The sequence below is a fragment of the Heloderma suspectum genome, chromosome 12 (genome assembly GCF_057233095.1).
Source record: "Heloderma suspectum isolate Gila_16-S chromosome 12, 16-S_ref, whole genome shotgun sequence".
Classification (NCBI taxonomy): domain Eukaryota; kingdom Metazoa; phylum Chordata; class Lepidosauria; order Squamata; family Helodermatidae; genus Heloderma; species Heloderma suspectum.
This window is the reverse complement of record NC_139469.1, coordinates 34266028-34284957: the sequence shown is the minus strand read 5'-3', so window position 1 is coordinate 34284957 and position 18930 is coordinate 34266028. Positions and strand designations below refer to the sequence as shown.

The 18930-nt window shown below is 50.8% G+C and overlaps 1 protein-coding gene across 1 annotated transcript in view; it reads right to left on the bottom strand.

Moving 5' to 3' along the window:
• RAB26 (RAB26, member RAS oncogene family) overlaps positions 1-10705 on the bottom strand; it is a 198848-nt gene extending 188143 nt beyond the window's left edge. The window contains exons 1-2 of the mRNA XM_084819037.1: positions 10419-10705; positions 6881-6991 (exon numbers count right to left, since the gene is read on the bottom strand). Coding sequence (XP_084675163.1) covers positions 6881-6991; positions 10419-10649 — 342 coding nt within the window. The 5' untranslated portion in view covers positions 10650-10705. The remainder of the gene's footprint in view (positions 1-6880; positions 6992-10418) is intronic.
• Positions 10706-18930: the final 8225 nt, after the last annotated feature.

Below are 18930 nucleotides of genomic sequence, written 5' to 3'. Positions count from 1 at the left end.
GGTGTCGGCCATACTGCCTTAGGTGGCTTTCAAAGGGGACTAGAAGAGCAGCAGCAGCAGGCCTTTCAAAGGCTATTAGGCCTAACGGCTATAAGGGACCCCCAACTAAATGGCATGACGGCTGGGTGGAACCTCTGGGTACCAATTGCTGTGGGTCAAACAAGGCGGGAGGGCCTCCCTTCTCTTCCTGTTGGGGCCTCTTGTGGGCCACTGTGGGAACAGAATGCTGGACTAGATGAACCTTCGGGCCAGTCCAGGAGCTTGGCACTGCTGAACTTTGTAGACTGAACAGAGAAACATTTTACTCCTTCCCTCGAAACACAAGGGCTTGGCGTCTGCTAATGCAGCTGAGAGGCAGGAGGGGAAGGCTAGACAGAAGGAAGTCTTTCTTCACATGACACCTATCCATGATCCCAGGACCTTGCAAGGGTTCTCAGCATAAACAGCTTTTATGAAATGTCACTTCCATTCTCAGGAAGTTGAGGATGTTGGGTTTATCAACAGGCATGATAACGGGGGAAGGGAGCGGCTTTCCCCAACCTTCTGGTAGTTGAAGTTCAAGACATGTGGAGGGCACCAGAGATGGAAAGATTGGAGGAGAGCCTGTGGGTTCAGAAGCCACCTACCTCCCACTACAAGGCGCTGTGGACAAACAATTGGGGTGGCCTCAGCATCACGCGTTGCTTGGCTATCAGCCATGACCACTAAATTGATGTCTGTGGCCAGAACAGAAGCAGCCCTTTGAGGACCAGCAGCAGGAAACGGGGTGGGGGCTGCTTTCTTCACCCCCCCCCCCTGAGCTTTGTAGGAGCATCTGGCTGGCTGCTGGTGCTGGATGACCCAGCAGGGCTCTTTTACGTGCAGGGACCCTATGTGGCTGGCCAAAGGAGCTGCCCCTGAACCCACCAGATTAGGACTTGACGGCCTGCTCCCCACAGTCCTCGGAGAGGATGAGAACAAGACTGGGACTCAGGAAGTGGCTTCACAGACCCTTAGGGTGAGGAGCCCGGGGCAACAACAATAATAAAATAATTCATAGGGCACTTGTAAGGGTTCAGAGTGCTTCACATGCATTATCTAGCTGTAACCCTTTCCTTGTTTTAAAGAAAATTCGCCCATGTTTGCTGCCAAATTTCAGCAGGACATTTGGCGACAGGGCAGAGGGGCGGCCCTTGGTGAGTTTGCGGGAAATTGGCCCCCGGACCCCTAGAAGTTGCCCACCTCTCGCTTACAACTCTGTAAATTCAGTCAGTATTGTTACGCCCCATATTGCAGATGGGGTGTGTGTGCTGAGGCTGAGAAAGAGCGGCTTGCCTAAAGCCACCTAATGAGGGCAAAGGTGAGATCTGGACCAGGGACTTCCAGACTTGGAGCTGAAGCTCTCAGCAGCGACTAGAGCAGCAGCTATCTGAGCCCGTTCGCTCTTCGAACGGACGTGCCCATGGAGGAGGCAGAAGGAGCGACTTGGGAATGCTCGATAGGCACGTGCAGTGCCCAGTGCCAAGTGAGTGTGCTGCCTCTTTAAATCCCTCAGAGCCTCACTTGCCTGGGTAGCAAGGGCTCCATTGGGGCTTTGGGTGGGTCAACTCCCTGTGGACCACAGGAGCTCTCCCAAGTCCTGCAATATCCCACCCGGACCGAGGTGGTGAATCTTTCACTGGCAGCTGATGGTGGGGCCTCGCAAGCGACACAGAGCAGTCCCCTTTCACGGAAAACGAGCATCTTGCGGGACAGAGTCCCAAACCTCAGCTTCTGCCAGCTTTCAGACCCCAACCTGGTGAATTAGCCACTAACAGCAGAAGCCTGAGTCCCAGGCACAGAACCCCTGCAGGTTATCTTTCAAATGCTGTTAACAGATGCAATACACCCGCCTAACACCCAGCTCGATGCCCTGATTTTTAGACATAAGAGGGCACAAACAGGGCCACTGCCTCCTCTTCTTACATTGCTAGCCAAACACACTGAGCTTCAAACCATACTGAAAATGCTGGAAATAAATTAACAATTATTTGATTGCCCGACCCTACAAAAAGTCAGAAATCAAATGTATCCCAGTCAATCATTCATATGATATTAAGGGGGTTTTTTTGTTTTTTTTTAATGGCGCCAGTTTTGCAATTAAAACAAGATCTACCCCAGGTACTTAAGGGATGAACAGTTGCTCTAAAAATAAGGATTTAGAATGAAAATCCTGCTGAGCTAAATATATTATATGAATTCCTTAAAGGGGGGGGGGGAGAGGCAGCCAGCATGAGCTCCCTCTCCATCAGCTATAAGGAAGCTCCAGCCAGCCAGAGAACAAAGACCAGGTGACAGGGGGGGTGAGGGCAGAGTTGCAGGGACAAGACTAGTTGTCAGGGTACACCCAGAAGAACGGGGTGCCAGGGGCTCTGGGGCTTGGAGGGAGTGGTGATATGTTGGCATGCCTCAGAGCCCCTCCAGGCATAGAAGGCAACCGGGGCCTGCACCATCAGCCCCTGACTGACAGGCACATTGGCCAAGCCAGAGGTCAACCGACACCTGCATCTTGCCCTGCCTCCAAGGTGCCCAGTTCTCCCTTCATCTTTGCAAGTGCTCTGGGCGGCTGAGAAAGCGTCTTGCCAAGGCCACTGAGAGTCATGGTCATGCAGGGATTCGGACCCAGGTCTCCCACATCCAGCACTGCAGCTGCTACATGCCCCCTCGGTGGCAAGAAGGTAAGATGACAGATATGTTTTCAGCTCTTTCCAATTTATCACCCTTCTTGGTTTACTGTTTCAAGCTTTTAGGAAATGTGGCCGAAAACGTCTGGCAAGCTAATACCGAGGAAGACGCTTGTGCTCCATCGATTCTGGTGATTTCAGAAAGCCACATAGCAGAAAATGCACAAAAACACTTCAGGTAGAAAGGAGTCACTAGGAGACTCACCCACACATCATTCCCCACAGATCAACCTAAAACTTCCAGGAGGAACAAGCAGAGCAGGAAGGCCTCTTCAGACATTTTTATTGTAGTTCGTCAGGACCAGATCCAGCTGCATTTCCTGGGTCTAAACACTGCAGGGAGATTTCCAAGCAAAGCTTGAATGTATAATAAGGCATCCAAGTTGCAATTGAGGCAACAACATAATCCAGCACACGCTGGCCAACTTCCCTGCTACTTGAAAGAGACTCTGATCTCACCAAAATCCTCCAAGAGGAATGAGAGTTCTGAAGAGATACTACTCGAACAACAGAAAGACAGCTGGAATAAAAAGCAGATGTTACTAAGGGGGAAATGTCATGTCCTCTTGCTCAACAACTCCAAGAACACTGCACTGCATACCTACAGTCAGTGAGAAGCTGGCAAGGTCATGTCATGGATTGTTGTTGGAGTCACAGACACAGCATGTTCCCAACACTAGCTTTATTTATAAAATTTAAATCTCTAGTTAAACCATGTTCAATCTAAAAACACAAAAGGTAAGCCTGCAGTGTAATCCTTAATGGTGCCGTTTAAAAAAAGCAGACAAGAATAAAAGAGCATTTGAAAGCCAAACCACACAAGTGCCAGATATATAAAAGGACTTCCTAAGTAAATAATAATAATGTTTTAACATGATGGCAGAATGAAGACAACACTACCCGATTTTCTCTCAACGTAGCGAGTTCCGAAGAGGCATTACAACCCAGAAAGACCTGCCATCACAGCCGTAACAGTCAAGGAGGAAAGGGGGAGCAGGCCGGGCCTCCGCTGCTGGTCTCAGGAGACAGGGCGCGGGTCCCTCCCCAATTAACACTGAAGCGGGGCAGCATGAAGAGAGGCTGTGGCAAGGCTGGGCTGGGGAAATCAACAGCAGCCCTGGGGGCAGCCTGAAAAGGCCCCATGGAAACAGACTATCTTCATCTTTTCTCAAATGCTCACCATGCAGCAGAGCTGAGGCTCTTTTCCTATGTCTCTGTGCATTGCAAGCTTTTAAAATGGGCTCATTGTCATTTGAAACCACGCACAGGACTTGGTGTTTTCAAAACATTTTGCAAACTTTCTGCTCTCTCACTACCGACTTTAAGATGTAAGCCTAAGAAAGAAAGACAGACAGACAGTTCTGTGAGATTTGTCTGGCCTGTGGGTCTGCCCCTTTCCTGCCTCCTTTCATCTCAAGAGTTGGGACCAGCTCTGCCACAGTGTTAACATATTTCATTTAGCTCTCCACTGGACTGTCCCTCATGGAGCAACCTACTCATGCCATCAAAAATATATAATAAAATGCCAAACACAACAGACTAGGCCAGTTCTCATGTCACAATAAGCCACCCTGAAAATAAGCCATGCTGGTTTGTTCATTTGCTCACTAACCCATGTTACTCCTGACAGACGATCATGCCTTAGTCCTCTGGCCCACTTCCAGCACGTATTTAATGGCCTTTGCGGTACAACCTCAGCAGCCTGCTCCAATATTCTGCTAATGAGCACCTCAGTGGAGTACAGTTTATTTTGTAGAATTTTTTTTCAGCTTCAGGGAGATTTGCACATACTTAACTTTTTTTGGTAACCTTTGGGAGATTTGCGCAAATTCACTAAAGCGCAGTAGTTACTGCAAATAAATGCAGTAGTTACTGTAAATCTGGGCAAATCCCACTACAAGTGAAAAAAAAGAAAGATTTAAATTTGCGCAAATCTCTCTGAAGATAAAAAAAAACAATAAAGTTAAATTTATGCAAATCTCTCCAAAGGTGAAAAAAATTACGATAAATATGTGCAAATCTCCCCAAAGGTGGGGAAAAGGTTCTGCTGTCTAGGGAAGCGATGATGTATCGTGGGGGCGGGGTCTGATGGTGAGAGAGGAGAGAAGATGAATGCAGGAGGGGGTGCTAATGAGATCACAAGGAGCGACGAAGCTTTTTGCTGCTCTTGCCTGGCGGCTCCGTAGACCTTTCCAACAAGCCATGCACAAGCCACTCTGCCAGATTCACACATCACGACAAGCCACCCTAAAAACAAGCCATCCTGAGCAACCCAACAACAAGCCATGGTTGCCCAGGGTGGCTTGTGCATGGTTAACAAACCTTGCTGAGGAAACCATGCCAGGTTGGGACATCACAACAAGCCACCCTGAAACAAACAAGGGTGACAACCCACGACAGGTCATCATGGCATGCAAATTAGGTCACTGTGTCCTAAATCTAACACGAATGAAAGCCCTCCCCTGCATGCCCACAGCATAATAAGGCCACCATTAAAAGCCAGCTCCAAGGTGAGCGCTAACATTGCAAGACAAAATTATTAACTCCTTTTTATTATTATTTGTTTGTAAAAAAAAATTAGGAGGGGCTAGAGAAAATTTATGGGGGCTAGGCCCCCCGGGACTACAGTCCTGCACAACCATATATTTCTATCTATGGTTTTCCCAGTAGCAATGTATGGCTGTGAGAGCTGGACTATAAGGAAGGCTGAGCACTGAAGAATTGATGCTTTCGAACTGTGGTGCTGGAGAAGACTCTTACGAGTCCCCTGGACTGCAAGGAGGTCAAATCAGTCCATCCTAAAGGAAATCAACCCTGAGTGCTCATTGGAAGGACAGATACTGAAGCTGAAGCTCAAATATTTTGGCCACCTAATGCGAAGAGAAAACTCCCTGGAAAAGACCCTGATGCTGGGAAAGATTGAAGGCAAAAGGAGAAGGGGACGGCAGAGGATGAGATGGCTAGATAGCATCACCGATGCAATGAATATGGACTTGAGCACGCTCCGGGGGAGAGCGCAGGACAGGAAGGCCTGGCGTGCTATGGTCCATGGGGTCACGAAGAGTCGGACACGACTGAATGACTGAACAACAACAACAAGAACAGGCCCTCCGGGACTACAGTCCTGCACGACCATATATTTCTACAGGACTTCTGCAGAAGAACCTCTGAGTGGATTGGGCCCCCACGTACCTTTGGCACTAGAACTGAAACATTTACAGTGCAATCCTACATATGTCAATTCAGAATTAAGTCCTGCTGAGTTGAATAGGGTTTACTCCCAGGTACGTGGGTGTGGGACTGCAGCTTTAGGGAGCAAAATCCAGGGCTACATAACATTTGTCTTTAAGATACCATGATTTGCAGAGATTGAATAGAGAATGGCTATTTCCTCTCCCCAAAGTGGAAATCGGGGTCACCCACCCAAATGGCCTGGTTGATGCAAAATGTATTTTTAATAATCCGCATTTGAAGAAAAAATGTTTCTTTCCTCCACACGGAAGGATTTCAACTCCTCCTCGACTACACTGCAGTTATTAAATCTGCCAGAGATGATGCGCTAGCAAGCGCCCCCCAAGACCACAAGGAGAATGTCTGCGTCTCCCAATGGTTAAAGTCCAGGAAAGGGGAGGCCAAGCACAGCGCGGAAAAACGACCTGCCCTCTGATCCGGTCATAATTGGGTCTCCTTGGAGGCTCTATGCGCAACCCATCCTTGCAGGCCAGACACGCAACCCCGAAGGCAGCGTCTCCAAACTGAAATGGGTGCCAAGTCTCTTTTTAAACTCAGCAGGTAAGATTTGTTGTTCCTGTAACATCACAGTTGCCACCAAGGTGACAAAAGCGGGCAGGAGGGAAACGCTTCCCTTTTGGCCTTTGATGGTATCCCGCAGTAACAAGATGGAGGGCTCTTGGAGCAGGGCAAGGCCAGGCCATTTCCCATGCCACTGGAGAGGTCAGACAGATCTGGCCCACGGAGCACAGTCCACCAAGACCTTGCTCTCCTGGGCACTGCCGCACGAGAGCACAGGACGTTCGTTTCGATTAGACTGGGCTAGGAGAACATCCTGGTGGATTATGCTCCATGTTACTTGGGATTTTCCTCCGCTGGTGTCAAAGGCTTGCAAGGCCAGGCCTGCCACCAGGGCCGAGCAACAAGGGCACCTGGGAGCTCCTTACCCTGAAATCAATCCCCACCGTGGAGATGAAGCTGCCAGCCAGGAAAGCACCGTCCTTGAACCTCACCAGCAAGCAGGTCTTGCCAACCCCGGAGTCACCGACCAGCATCACCTAGAGAGAAAGGAGAGGGCACGGGGAGAGGAGAGGAAATGAGTTTCTGTGATCCACTCCTCTGGGGCACTTGCCCAGGAGACAGAACTGCTCTCTGCCCCTCGCCTGCTGGATGGCAAGGGATGACGGTGAGGAAGGGTCCTGGAAGAGACTTTGTTCTGTGGAGTCGATTTTCTGCAGCTGCCCCAAGCACTGGCACCTGCCAAGCCCAGCCCTGGTCCAGCCTCATTCAGACAACAGAGCTCCGCAGGGTTCTCCAGAATGACGCCTCCTCTCCTCCCATGAGCCTCTAGGAGACATTTGCTGCCTGAGATGGAACAGCAAATGCCTCCCTTCCCAAGTTGGGGTGCACAGCCGCCAAGGCAAGTTCTTTTTGCAGCTGAAGTAGAAAATCCCACAAGTGCCTCTCCTTGGGAGCAAAACTACAAAAATAATTAAATGCCTAACCGTTTGCTGCCCTTGTGTAACACCCAAATCAGCTGCCTGAGCCAGCCGCCTCTCCCTGCCTCACGGTAGGGCCAACCTTAGATAGCGTTGCCCTGTTAACACTCTCCTATCAAACCGTGCTGTCAGGCAGGAGGAAAAGCCATGGGGGAAACTGCAAGGACCGTTTTCCTTCTAGCCAGTCCTCATCCACCACTGCCTCATAATCAAGTCATACTAGTCTACATGCCAGGCAGGCAGCAAGTTCCCTGCAGGACAAGGAAGCAATTCTGGACTGGAATCTGATTCATGACCCGAAGGTTTTCAATAGATGTCATTCTGAACTCTGGACTTCCATGTCCTTGTTGCCCTTAATACAGCGGCACCTGCAGCATAGCAAAAGCCATAGACAGGCTTGCAGCAGCAGCGCCTATGCACCAGCCTCCCCACACCTGGTACCCTCCAGATGTTTTGGACTACAACTCCCAGCATTCCCGACAATTGGCCATGCAGGCTAGGGCTGATGGAAGTTGAAATCAAAAACATCTGGAGGGCACCAGGTTGAGGAAGGCTGCTCTACATCATATAGCAGGCCACATCCTGAACTCTACATAATTTATCTTTCAGAGCATTGGACACTTCTAGAACTTGGAACAGTATCTTCGTTATGAAATCCATGCAGTTATGAACTTCCATGCAGTTATTAGAGAGCCAGGAAGACTGCCCCAAACTGTCACCCTGGAACAGCCTTCCCTAACTTGGCAACTTCCAGAGGTGGTGGATTACAACTCCCATCATCTCCAGAGGTGGTAGGAGTTGTAGTTCAACACCTCTGAAAGTTGCCATGTTAGGGAACATAAAAAGAGCCATGCTGGCAGTGAAGGCTGGTGACTCCAATGTCAGTGGGGCAGTGAATCCACTCTGGGTTTCAGCAAGAACTCTAAAGGAGCTCTCCAAGGTAGCTCCTTTACAGTTCTGACTGGAACCTGGACTGGGTTCACCACCCCACTGATGTCGGAGCCACCATCCTCCACTGCATGCTGGATCAGACCACGTTCCATCTAGTCCAGCATTCTGTTCACACAGCAGCCAACCAGCTGCCCACAGGTTGCTCTAGAAAGCTACTTCAGGCCTTGCCCTTCTCCATGATCTAATCTGACTGCCTCTTTCACCCATCACAAGGCGGCTGTTTCACGTTGCAGAGGAGGGAGATCCCGGCATGCCCATCAAAGGGCAATCATGCTTCTCCTGTAATGTCCAAAGGGCATCCATGTGTGCCTGAAGACTACTGTAAGGAGGTATCCAAGCCCTACACGGACACTCTTCAAAGCAGACAGAAAGATGCCCGCAGCCTGCAGCTGAAGCACTGCCTCCCCGCCCCCTTTTGAGGAGCGAGTCTGTCCAGGGCTCCTCCGTTGATCAAGCATGGCTGAGTATCCCTATTCCAACGGCATAGGCCACATGTGTGTGAGGGCTCAAGACAAGGCGCAGAGGCAGCCATGCTTCCCTTCACTTTCCCTGTTTTTGCAACTTTCCAAACAGCATCTCTTTCGAAAGGAAGAAAACAAAACAAAACAGACTGGCAGAGAATGGCCAGTGCAACGCAGGGCTGGCAATCCAAGAGGCTTGAACATCTCTACCTCCTGCGGGGCTCCCAAATTCTTTATGGGAAAAGGTCTCAATTTGCCACCTGAAAGGGGCACCTTCTCCTTTCACTGCAAGCTTACGGCTGGAGGAGCAGGGCCTGTGCAAGTCCCCCCCACGGAACTCTTAAAGGGACAGGACCCCAATATGGCAAGGAAACGTTCTACCAGCCATTGCTTGTAATCTGATCCACAACACAGCCCCTTGTATTTCTGACTCCAGGTCTCACATCTGAAAGAGATGGCGTGGTAACAGAATCATGCTGAGCATGTGCAGAGTGCTTTTCTCTGAATAACTTTAATTCCAACATGCCTGCAGTTGGGGAGCAGGGTTCCCAAACAAAGAACTGGGCTTGGATCCTATCACCTCTCGTGTGAATCAGGTAAACTCACCCTCCTATGCTTTATAGAGTGGGATCTTTTTGTCAGGGGCTAAAACTCAGGATCACAGGATTCGGGGGAGATTCAAGAACTTCTTCACACAATGGAGAACTAGAGGAACGTACTACCACAAGATGTGGGGATGGCCACTAACATAGATGGCTTTTTCTCTTTCTTTTTTAAAGGACTGGATAAACCGATGGAGAATAGATCTATCACAGCCTTCTGCAACCTCCAGAGGCGTTGGACTGCGACTCCCATCATTCAGCCAGCAAGGCCATTAGAATGGGAGTTGCAGCTCGACGCATCCAGAGCGGGCCAAGGTGGGGGAGGCTGTGGCCCACTGGTTCTTAGCTACGGCGGCTACGAAGAACCTCCAGGTACGGCGGCAGTCTCCCTCTGAACAACGGATTCTGGAGCAAGCGACAGGGGGCTCCTCCTCCGGCCGGCCCCCGTGCGGCGGCAAACGCTGGCGCGCATGTGCCCCAGCGGGCAGCGCTCCTGCCCCCCTCGCAGCAGCGGGCAGTCCCGCCCGCGTCGCCGGCTCCGAGGGGCAGGAGCGCCGTCCTCGTCCTCCCGGGCCGCCGGCTTGCCCCAGCAGGGCGCTCCCCCGCTCCGGGGCTGGCTCCCAAGGGTGCACCGGGTCTCCTGCGGCAGCGGGCTTGCTTCCGGGGCGCGAGGCTCTCCGGTCTCCAGCCGCGGCGGGGCGAGGAGGAGCCCGGCAGCCCCCCGCGCGCCCCGGAGAGGCGGCTCCGCCGAGGTCGCCCGCCCGCCCGCCCGCCGTTGCCTTCGCCTTCGCCCGGCGGGGAGGCGCCTCTCCCGCCGCGGTGGCTCGCCTGCCCGGGCGAAGGGTGGCGCGAGCGCGCGGCGCGGTCCAGCCTGCCCGGCGAGCCGCGCTCCGGGCCATCCGGCGAGCGGGACGCAGCCCGGCCGGCTCTGCCCCGCCCCTGCCCGGGCGCTCGGCGTGGCGCGCCGCTCACCTTGAAGGCGACGTCGTAGAACTCCCCGCTGCTGCTGAGGGAGGGTCTGCCGGGCGGCGCCGCGCCGTTGGCGGCGGAGGGCGCCGCGCCGGCTGCCCCCTTGGCCCGGGCCGCGCCCCTGCCGCCGCCGCCCCCCTGGCCGCCGGCATCGGCGCGCCGCTGGGCGGCGGGCAGGGCGGACGAGGGCGCCGAGGTGCCGCCCTTGCTCCTGGGGCTCTTCTTGCGGGACATGCTGGCGCGGGCTCCTCAGCGCGCCCCGCGGGCCGGCTGCGAGCGCCTCCAGCAGCAGCGGCAGCCGGGCAGCCCCAGCGCCGGCGGCATCCCTCTCTCCCGCCCGCCGGTCCCGCTCTCGGCCGCTGCCGCTCCGTCCGTGCGCCCGGCCCCGCCTGGCTCCCTGCGCCTCTCCGCCACTGGGAGCGCCCGAGCCGCGGCCACGCTGCCGGAGGGGCGGGAGGACGCCAGGCGCGGCGCGCGGCTCGGAGGCGGCGGGCTGGGGCGCCCTTACCTGCGAGCAAGCCCCCCCCGGCTGACTGGGGCTTACTCACGAGGAGACGTGGCAGTAATAAGCGGCGCATACTCCGAAGCAAGACGGGCATCCGGCCGCCCGCTTACGCGCGCTTGAACGCGCATTCCTCACTCAGTAGCCACAATGAAGTGGAAGCTGCGCCTCCCCTTCCCCGACTGCTTCCCGAATAAACTTGCATAGGAGCGGGTTCTTGTCAGGCAGCACGCCTTGCAGCACTTACTTAGGAGTAAGCCCGGCTGAATTCAGGGTAACTTACTTCTGAGTTGCCCACTGGCCGGTGTGCTCTTGCCATGCATTTGCCAAAACGCCGGAGGAGGGACAACGGGGCTGTTCACCTGGGATGCGTAAAAAGAAGGGCTGAGCAAGGGTGTGTGCAACTTCTCAAGGCTGCAAAATCCTGGGCACACTTACCTGGGGCTCACTGAACTCCAAGGAGAAGCGTGAAACGTGGTTAGCAAGCCGCATGGAGTTCAGCGCCACTTACTTCCAAGTAACCGCAGCAGTGCTGTAAACCTGTTGGCTGCAATTCACGCACCCCGTGCGTGGCTCAATACTTGTGGAATCTTTGCACTCAGTGCTTTAACACAACGCCCCTCTTATACCTGGTGAACAAATTCGGTCTATACTAATAGGGAAATGTAAAAAGCAATACATGCAAAATGGATTCACCATGCAAAATCCATGTTAAAAGTTTTTTTGGCCGAGTGGGCATTCAGGCAAACCTTGGGAATCGGCAGAGCCAACCCTGGGAAGGGGTGGGGTGTTTTAAAAATGTTTACATAAGTTAATAAACCACATAACAAGACTTGGGGGAACCCCAACTTGTTTTGAGCAGGACCCAAAGGCTGCAATCCTGTGCACACCCACATAGCAGGCCTGAACCTCTAAGCCTTGAACACAACCTTTCTCTGACCCCAGATGGAACTAACGCTCTTGAATCACGATCCAAGGTTTGCCCACACTTATTTGTAAATAACAAAGGAAACACCCTTATCCAGGCAGAATGCAAAGGAGGACAGCCACTGCAAAGTTCTGACAGGGCTTGTCCTATGAGCCTTTGGATCTGTTTGTCCTGGCCTGGGTCATGCACCAGGGCAGATCCGGATCTATTGGTACAACTCTGCCTAATTGTAGTGGAATGGCGAGGAGTCCTGACTCCAACTCTTTAACAACAGCAGCCGCACAGGCGATGAGCGGAATGAGACTGCTGAAATGAAGAAAGTCTGCGGGTAACCACGCATGGATTTTTGTGTGGAAGGACTGAGCTGTGTTCAGTTTTGGGGTACTTCCAGGCAGAGGGTTCCTAGCACTGCCTATTAGAAGGCACCATGCAGCAATTCTGTCTTTCTCTCTTTCATGGGTTTTCTGCAAGCAGAAAAAAGATGGAAGGAGGGATAGGAAAACTTCCAAGAGGAAGGCAGTGTGCTGTGAATGAGGCCGGGCAATGGCGCCATCAAAGCCTGGTTGTCAAAACGGTTCCCTGGCTCAGCAGAGTTTCATTCCGAGTGTCTCTTGCACCAGGCTCTGGTTGATGGATCTCTAGTAAAAAGGAGGAGGAGGAGGAGGAGGAGAGCTTGTGGAGAGGGTTCAGGTGCTAGAACTTTCCTCTGCATCTTCCACAACTGTGAAGTGGCTTTTAAAGTGGGTGTTGTTTTTTTTAAGTACTAGAGAGTTTGTTGGTGAGCAATAAGGTGGACTTCACAGCATTCTGATTTGCTTTTGGTAGCTACCTAGAGACCTGTGTAGTTTGGCCTAGTCAGCAGCTTTAATTAATTTAGTTAATTGAGGGTGCAATCCTATGCATATTTAGACAGGAAAAAAGTCCTACAATTGCCAGCATTCCCCAGCTAGCCATGCTGGGAGTTGTAGGACTTTTTTGCTGTGTAAACATGCATAGGATTGTGCCCTAAGTAGACCTTTCACACAGGCCAATAATTTACAGCTTTCACCTTAAAGCTGTCTGGTTAGCTAGATTATGTCATCCTGGAAGATGAGACAGAGGAGAGTACCCCCACCCTGAGATGGGCAGAGGTAGCCTGGCAGCTCTTGAGCTTAGAGAGAGAAATCTATAAAATCAAGCAGGTTTGTTTTGGTCTCTGGTCTCGCTCCATGGAGGAAAGCACACTACTAGCCTGGAGAAACTTGTGGCTCTAAGAATGACTTCTCGTCTGTCTTGGGACCCAGATAGACACCCAGCTCTGACAGCTTCATTGGCTGATAAGTGTGAGCTTTCTTTGCATATTTATTCTGCATCTTGGTAATCTAAAAGAATCTATTTCGACTGGGCCCTGACAGAATCAGGACCCCAGACCAATACATTGGTCCCTTGGTATCAGTTCTCTTAGCTGAAGGAGTGGAGTGCTCCCTTGGAACACTCGCTCCCACTTCCATAGATACCCATGGTGTTGTCTGTTAATTTTACACGATTGGTATCACTTGCTCCATTTGAAAAGCACTGGAACAGGTTTTCAGTTTGGGGAAGCTGAAGCCCCCTTCTTTAACTTTCTGGAAGATTCTATGCTTGATTAATCATGTGTGTGCCCGCCCCCATCCCGCCACCCCATACAGAACTTCTCTATTGCATTTTCACATTTATCAAAATATTTTGTGGGCATGTGAACTGGGAGACATTGGAAAAGGAAGGAAACCTGGGACAGCCACCATTTTAACCTCTGCTATCTCACCTAGCCATGACAGGTTTATTACAGCAGGGGCAGGCAACCTCCTCTGGTCCAAGGCCCAGATTGCCCCCCAACACACACACACACACACACACCAAGCCAGCAGGCCAGATGACATCAAGGGGTGGAGGCCTGCCCCCAAAGCATCACCCCTCCCACAACATGATCTGCTTTCATCCTGCAAGGAGAAAGGAACTTGGCTGGTACTTGCAGGAACCGACTCCTGCAGGATCCAGCCGAGTAAAGTGCCTCCTTCCCATGCCACTCACATCCCCACTGGGGCGAGTGACATGGGAAGGAACCCAGATGGGGCTTGCAGGAGCTAGTCCTGCAAGTCCCGAGAAATCCCATGTTATCTCCAATCCGATTGCAAAGGCAAGTGGTCCTCCAGGAAATCCCCTTGTTATCTCTGATCAGAGACTGGAGATCACGTGGGGACTCCTCTTCCCCAAGCCCCCAGGACAGGGGCAGGGCTTGAGAAGGGGTCGGAGCCCACAGAGGGTCAGCAATCCTCTGGTCAGATTGGGCACCTCCGTGGACCAGATGAGGCTCATGGGTGGAGGTTGCCCTCCTTGCGCTAGTGGGTCAGGGGCAGCGGCGAGCAAGCCCTTCTGCTGCTTGGCTCCCATACCAGGCTTCACCTTGGGCTGAAGAACACCTAGGATGGGCCTCCTTAACTCTACTGCTTCGGCTGATTTCTTGTCTATTGGAAACAAGAACCTTGCCGGAAAGGGCGAGGGGGGGGGATCCCTCCTGCTGAAGGATGCTCCAGAGGATTGCGTCTAGCAACTGAAAGACAAGCTTGGAAATGAAGTATTTTAATTATTGATGCTCCTGCTGAAAATGATCTGCCCTCATCCACTGTTCCCTCAATTTATGGGAAGGCCAATAGATGTGGGAGGGCTTAATTAATCAACTTCGCATCCCTCAGTCCATGCTATCCCTTCGTTAATTATTTTTTAATAACATCTCCAATAACAGCACTCTAATAATGTGTGTTGTTGTTGTTTATTCGGTCAGTCACTTCCGACTCTTCGTGACTTCATGGACCAGCCCACGCCAGAGCTTCCTGTCGGCCGTCGCCACCCCCAGCTCCCCCAAGGTCGAGTCCGTCACCTCCAGAATATCATCCATCCATCTTGCCCTTGGTCAGCCCCTCTTTCTATTTAATAATGTGTGTTACCTCGAACCTTTTTTGTCCCTTGTAGATGCTGGGCTGACATTAACAACTGAACCTGAAAACGCTCACCCTCCCCCAGCTGCACGGCTCTTTATAGAGCCAGTGCAGCGGCAGCAAATGTAAGGGGAAGGGGGGGCAGGCATCTGGCCCAGAGGACCCCACCGGATGCTCTCTCACGGCAGCAAATGCCAGGGCAGAAGAGCAGCAGGCGGGGCCCTCTAGAGCACCTGCTGCAGGTGGCGGTGCAGCGGCAGCAGGCCGCCAGCCAGGGACAGAGGTGAGCAGCACAACTGGCCTGATGTGGGAGCATCACCCGGCTTCACAGGAGGACTGGCCCTGATGGTTAGAATAAATGATTCACAAATTCTAAATGCCAATTTATTTGGCACTATATAGAGGAGAAGACTGAGGGGAGATAGGATAGCGCCCTTCAAGGACTTGAAAGCTTGTCACAGAGCGCAAGGCCCGGATCTCTCCTCGATCCTCCCGGAGTGCAGGACACGGAATACTGGGCTCAAGTGACAGGAAGCCGGATTCCGGCTGAATACCAGGAAAAACTTCCTGACTGTCAGAGCAATACGACAATGGAACCAATTACCTAGGGAGGTGGCGGGATCTCCCACACTGGAGGCATTCAAGACGAGGCTGGACAGCCATCTGTCAGGGATGCTTTGACTTGGATTCCTGCATTGAGCAGGAGGTTGGACTCGATGGTCTCATAGGCCCCTTCCAGCTCTACTATTCTATGATTCTATGATATACATGGAGCTAAGCAAGCATGGAGGTGAAATAGGAATCCTAACAAACCTTGGTGAAATGGGGTGATGCTTGTTAACCCAATAAAGCTGGTCATCAGAAGAAATTTGTTCATGTTTAAGGTGCCACAAGACTCTTTCGTTGTTTTTGCTGTAGATGACTAACCAAAAGACTCTGGAAACTGGAAATCATGTGTGATTTCTTTCCTCCTTTCTTATTATATTTTACATTACTTTATTTTCATGCATTTTATCATATGCTTCTAAGATCTGCTGGAGTGCTTTGAGTCTTAATAACAATGGATCCTGATCCTTTGGGTTCTCTGAAGAGGAGTACTGCTCATACGTATGATACCATGATCTGAATGCAAGTTAGCATGGAGTTGCTGAGGGGAAAGAGGCAGCATTGCAGAGAACCAGGTTTAGAGGTATTGTGCAGAGAGATGTGGCCACATTGGCTGGTGAAAGCAAAGATGGTGTAGTGCATCACCTTGAAAACAATGCAGTGATTACTCGAAGCCAACATGGAATTGTCAAGAACAAATCCTGCCGGGTGAATCTGATCTCATTTTTCGATCAGGTAACCTCCCTTGTGGACCGTGGGAATGCTGTGGACATCATATACCTCGACTTCAGCAAAGCTTTCGACAAAGTGCCCTATGATTTCCTGATGAGCAAACCAGCTCAAAGTGGGCTAGATGAAACAACGATCCGGTGGATCCACAGTTGGCTACAGAATCGGACTCAAAGAGTGCTTCTCAATGGGACCTTCTCCAACTGGGGAGAGGTAACGAGTGGGGTGCCGCAGGGCTCAGTCTTGGGCCCAGTGCTCTTCAACATTGTTATTAATGACTTGGAGGAGGAGGTGCAGGGAATGCTGATCAAATTTGCAGATGACACCAAATTGGTCGGGATGGCTTATAACTTGGAAGATAGAAACAAAATTCAAAGTGATCTTGATAGGCTAGAGCGCTGGGCAGAAAACAACAGAATGAAATTTAATAGGGATACATGCCAAGTTCTGCACCTAGGAAAAAGAAACCAAATGCACAGTTATAAGATGGGGGATACTTGGCTCAGCAGCACTACAAGTGAGAAAGATCTTGGGATTCTTTTAGATCACAAGCTGAAATAATATGAGCCAACAATGTGATGTGGCTGCAAAAAAGGCAAGTGCTATTTTGGGCTGCGTTCATGGAAGTATAGCTTCCAAATCTGGGAAGTACTAGTTCCCCTCTACTCAGCACTGCTTAGGCCTCATCTGGAGTACTGTGTCCAGTTCTGGGCACCACACTTTAAGAAGGATGCAAACAAGCTGGAGAAGGTTCAGAGGAGGGCAACAAAGATAATCAGGGGACTGGAAACAAAGCCCTATGAAGAGACACTGAAAGAACTGGGTATGTTTAACCTTGAGAAGAGAAGACTGAGGGGAGGTATGATAGTGCTCGTCAAGTACTTGAAAGGTTGTCCCAGAGAGGAAGGCCAGGATCTCTTCTCGATCATCCCAGGATGCAGGACATGGAATAATGGGCTCAAGTGACAGGAAGCCAGATTCTGGCTGAACATGAGGAAAAACTTCCTGACTGTTAAGAGCAATACGACAATGGAACCAATTCCCTAGGGAGGTGCTGGGCTGTCCCACACTGGAGGCATTCAAGAGGAGTCTGGACAGCCATCTGTCAGGGATGCTCTGACTTGGATTCCTGCATTGAGCAGAGGGTTGGACTCGATGGTTTTAGAGGCCCCTTCCAACCCTACTGTTCTGTGATCATATTTCTACTCTGACTTTACATACAAGTGGGGAAAACGGTCAGTTAAAAGAAGCACATGAGTCTCCTCAAGGTCTTAAACAGTGAGGAAGACCACCTCATTAAAGAAAACCATTCCCAAGTTAATCCTCATCTCCATCAGCTTCTATAAAAACGATGAGACAACATGTGAACCGGAGTCTGTACCTATTTCGTCAGGAAGAACCTAAGGAAGATATATTCAGAATAGCTACTTTTGCTGTAAGTAACAAGATATTGCAGGAAGCACATGCTCACAAAATATCTCATAGCGGTGAAGGAAGTACCATTTGAACTGTCTCACAGTGTTTCAGAGGCAGAGAAAAAACTGGGAACACACTGTGACTTCTGATGTTGCCATAGTCTGGTTTTTGGAAGAAATTCAGCAGCATCTCAAGCTGAAGGTGATATCCTTCAGCTAAATTACGTGTGGGAGCGTTATGTACTGCTACCAGAATGCTCATCTATGATTATCCCTAACAGCTACATGTTGTAAATGAACATAAAAAAAAAAACCAGTTGCTGCTTGATGACACAGAAATGTCTGTGACAAAGGGCAGAAAAACTTTGATGCAAATTCACATTTTCCCAATTGAGTTTACCTTTTCCACAGGCCAAACTCCAGATGCTTCTGATCTTGCTAGGGTGCTTGCACACACAAGGCCATAGATTATGGGTTCCTTCCTCTAGCACACACTTGCTGAAGATCTGTAGGGATCTTTGCAGGGATCTTTAAGTTCAGATCATCCTGGTCTTCAAGGTGTTGGTGTCCACTGGAAACCCCGTTGATGTTTCTCTGAATTTCACCTGGAGTTTGGTGGTGACAACAAGGCAAATAATAAATCTACTGATAAGCTGAACAGAATTCGGAGCATTGTTTGGGATTTGGTTCATTGTACAAATGCAGTCAAGAAGTCTTACTCCAACATCACACAACCAGAAGCAAGAAAGTGGAACTTTTCCATAAAGCAAGTCACACTACCTATTACCAGTTATTGAAGAAGGATTGGCAGGATTAGCAGAACACACATTCATATCTCTGGATTAAAATAAACTGTTCTACCACCAAATTTAAGTCCAGATAAATTCATCCATTTAACTGCAGACAATGGGTGTTTCTACATTAAGCAAAAAACTCGCAAACCCCCACATCCTTTCTGGAGCTTCCTGCTTTCGGTTTCTTTGCAGGATTAGGAAGGGCTTCTTTACATGGCAGCCATGGGGTTTGAACTGAGGGAGTGCCTTCCTCCTTCCCTGGCATGTGTGCCACGTGGGGGGGGGGGTAGTCTTGTTTTCGCAGCTTAACTTCTGCTGTACTGTTTTCTTGCAGCTCCCAGGAAACCTCTGACTTACTTCTGAGTAGACATGTAAGATTGTGCTGTAAGTCTGCAACCCTTGGCACACTTATGTGGGAGTAAGCCCCACTGAACTCAGTGGGACTTACTTTTGAGTAGACATAAGATCACCATGTAAGTCTGCAACCCTCAGCACACTTACTCGGGAGTAAGCCCCACTGAACTTAATAGGGTGTTCTGAAACAACAGAGGACGTTGCTTCTGAGCTTGGTGGGATGGGGGATCAGA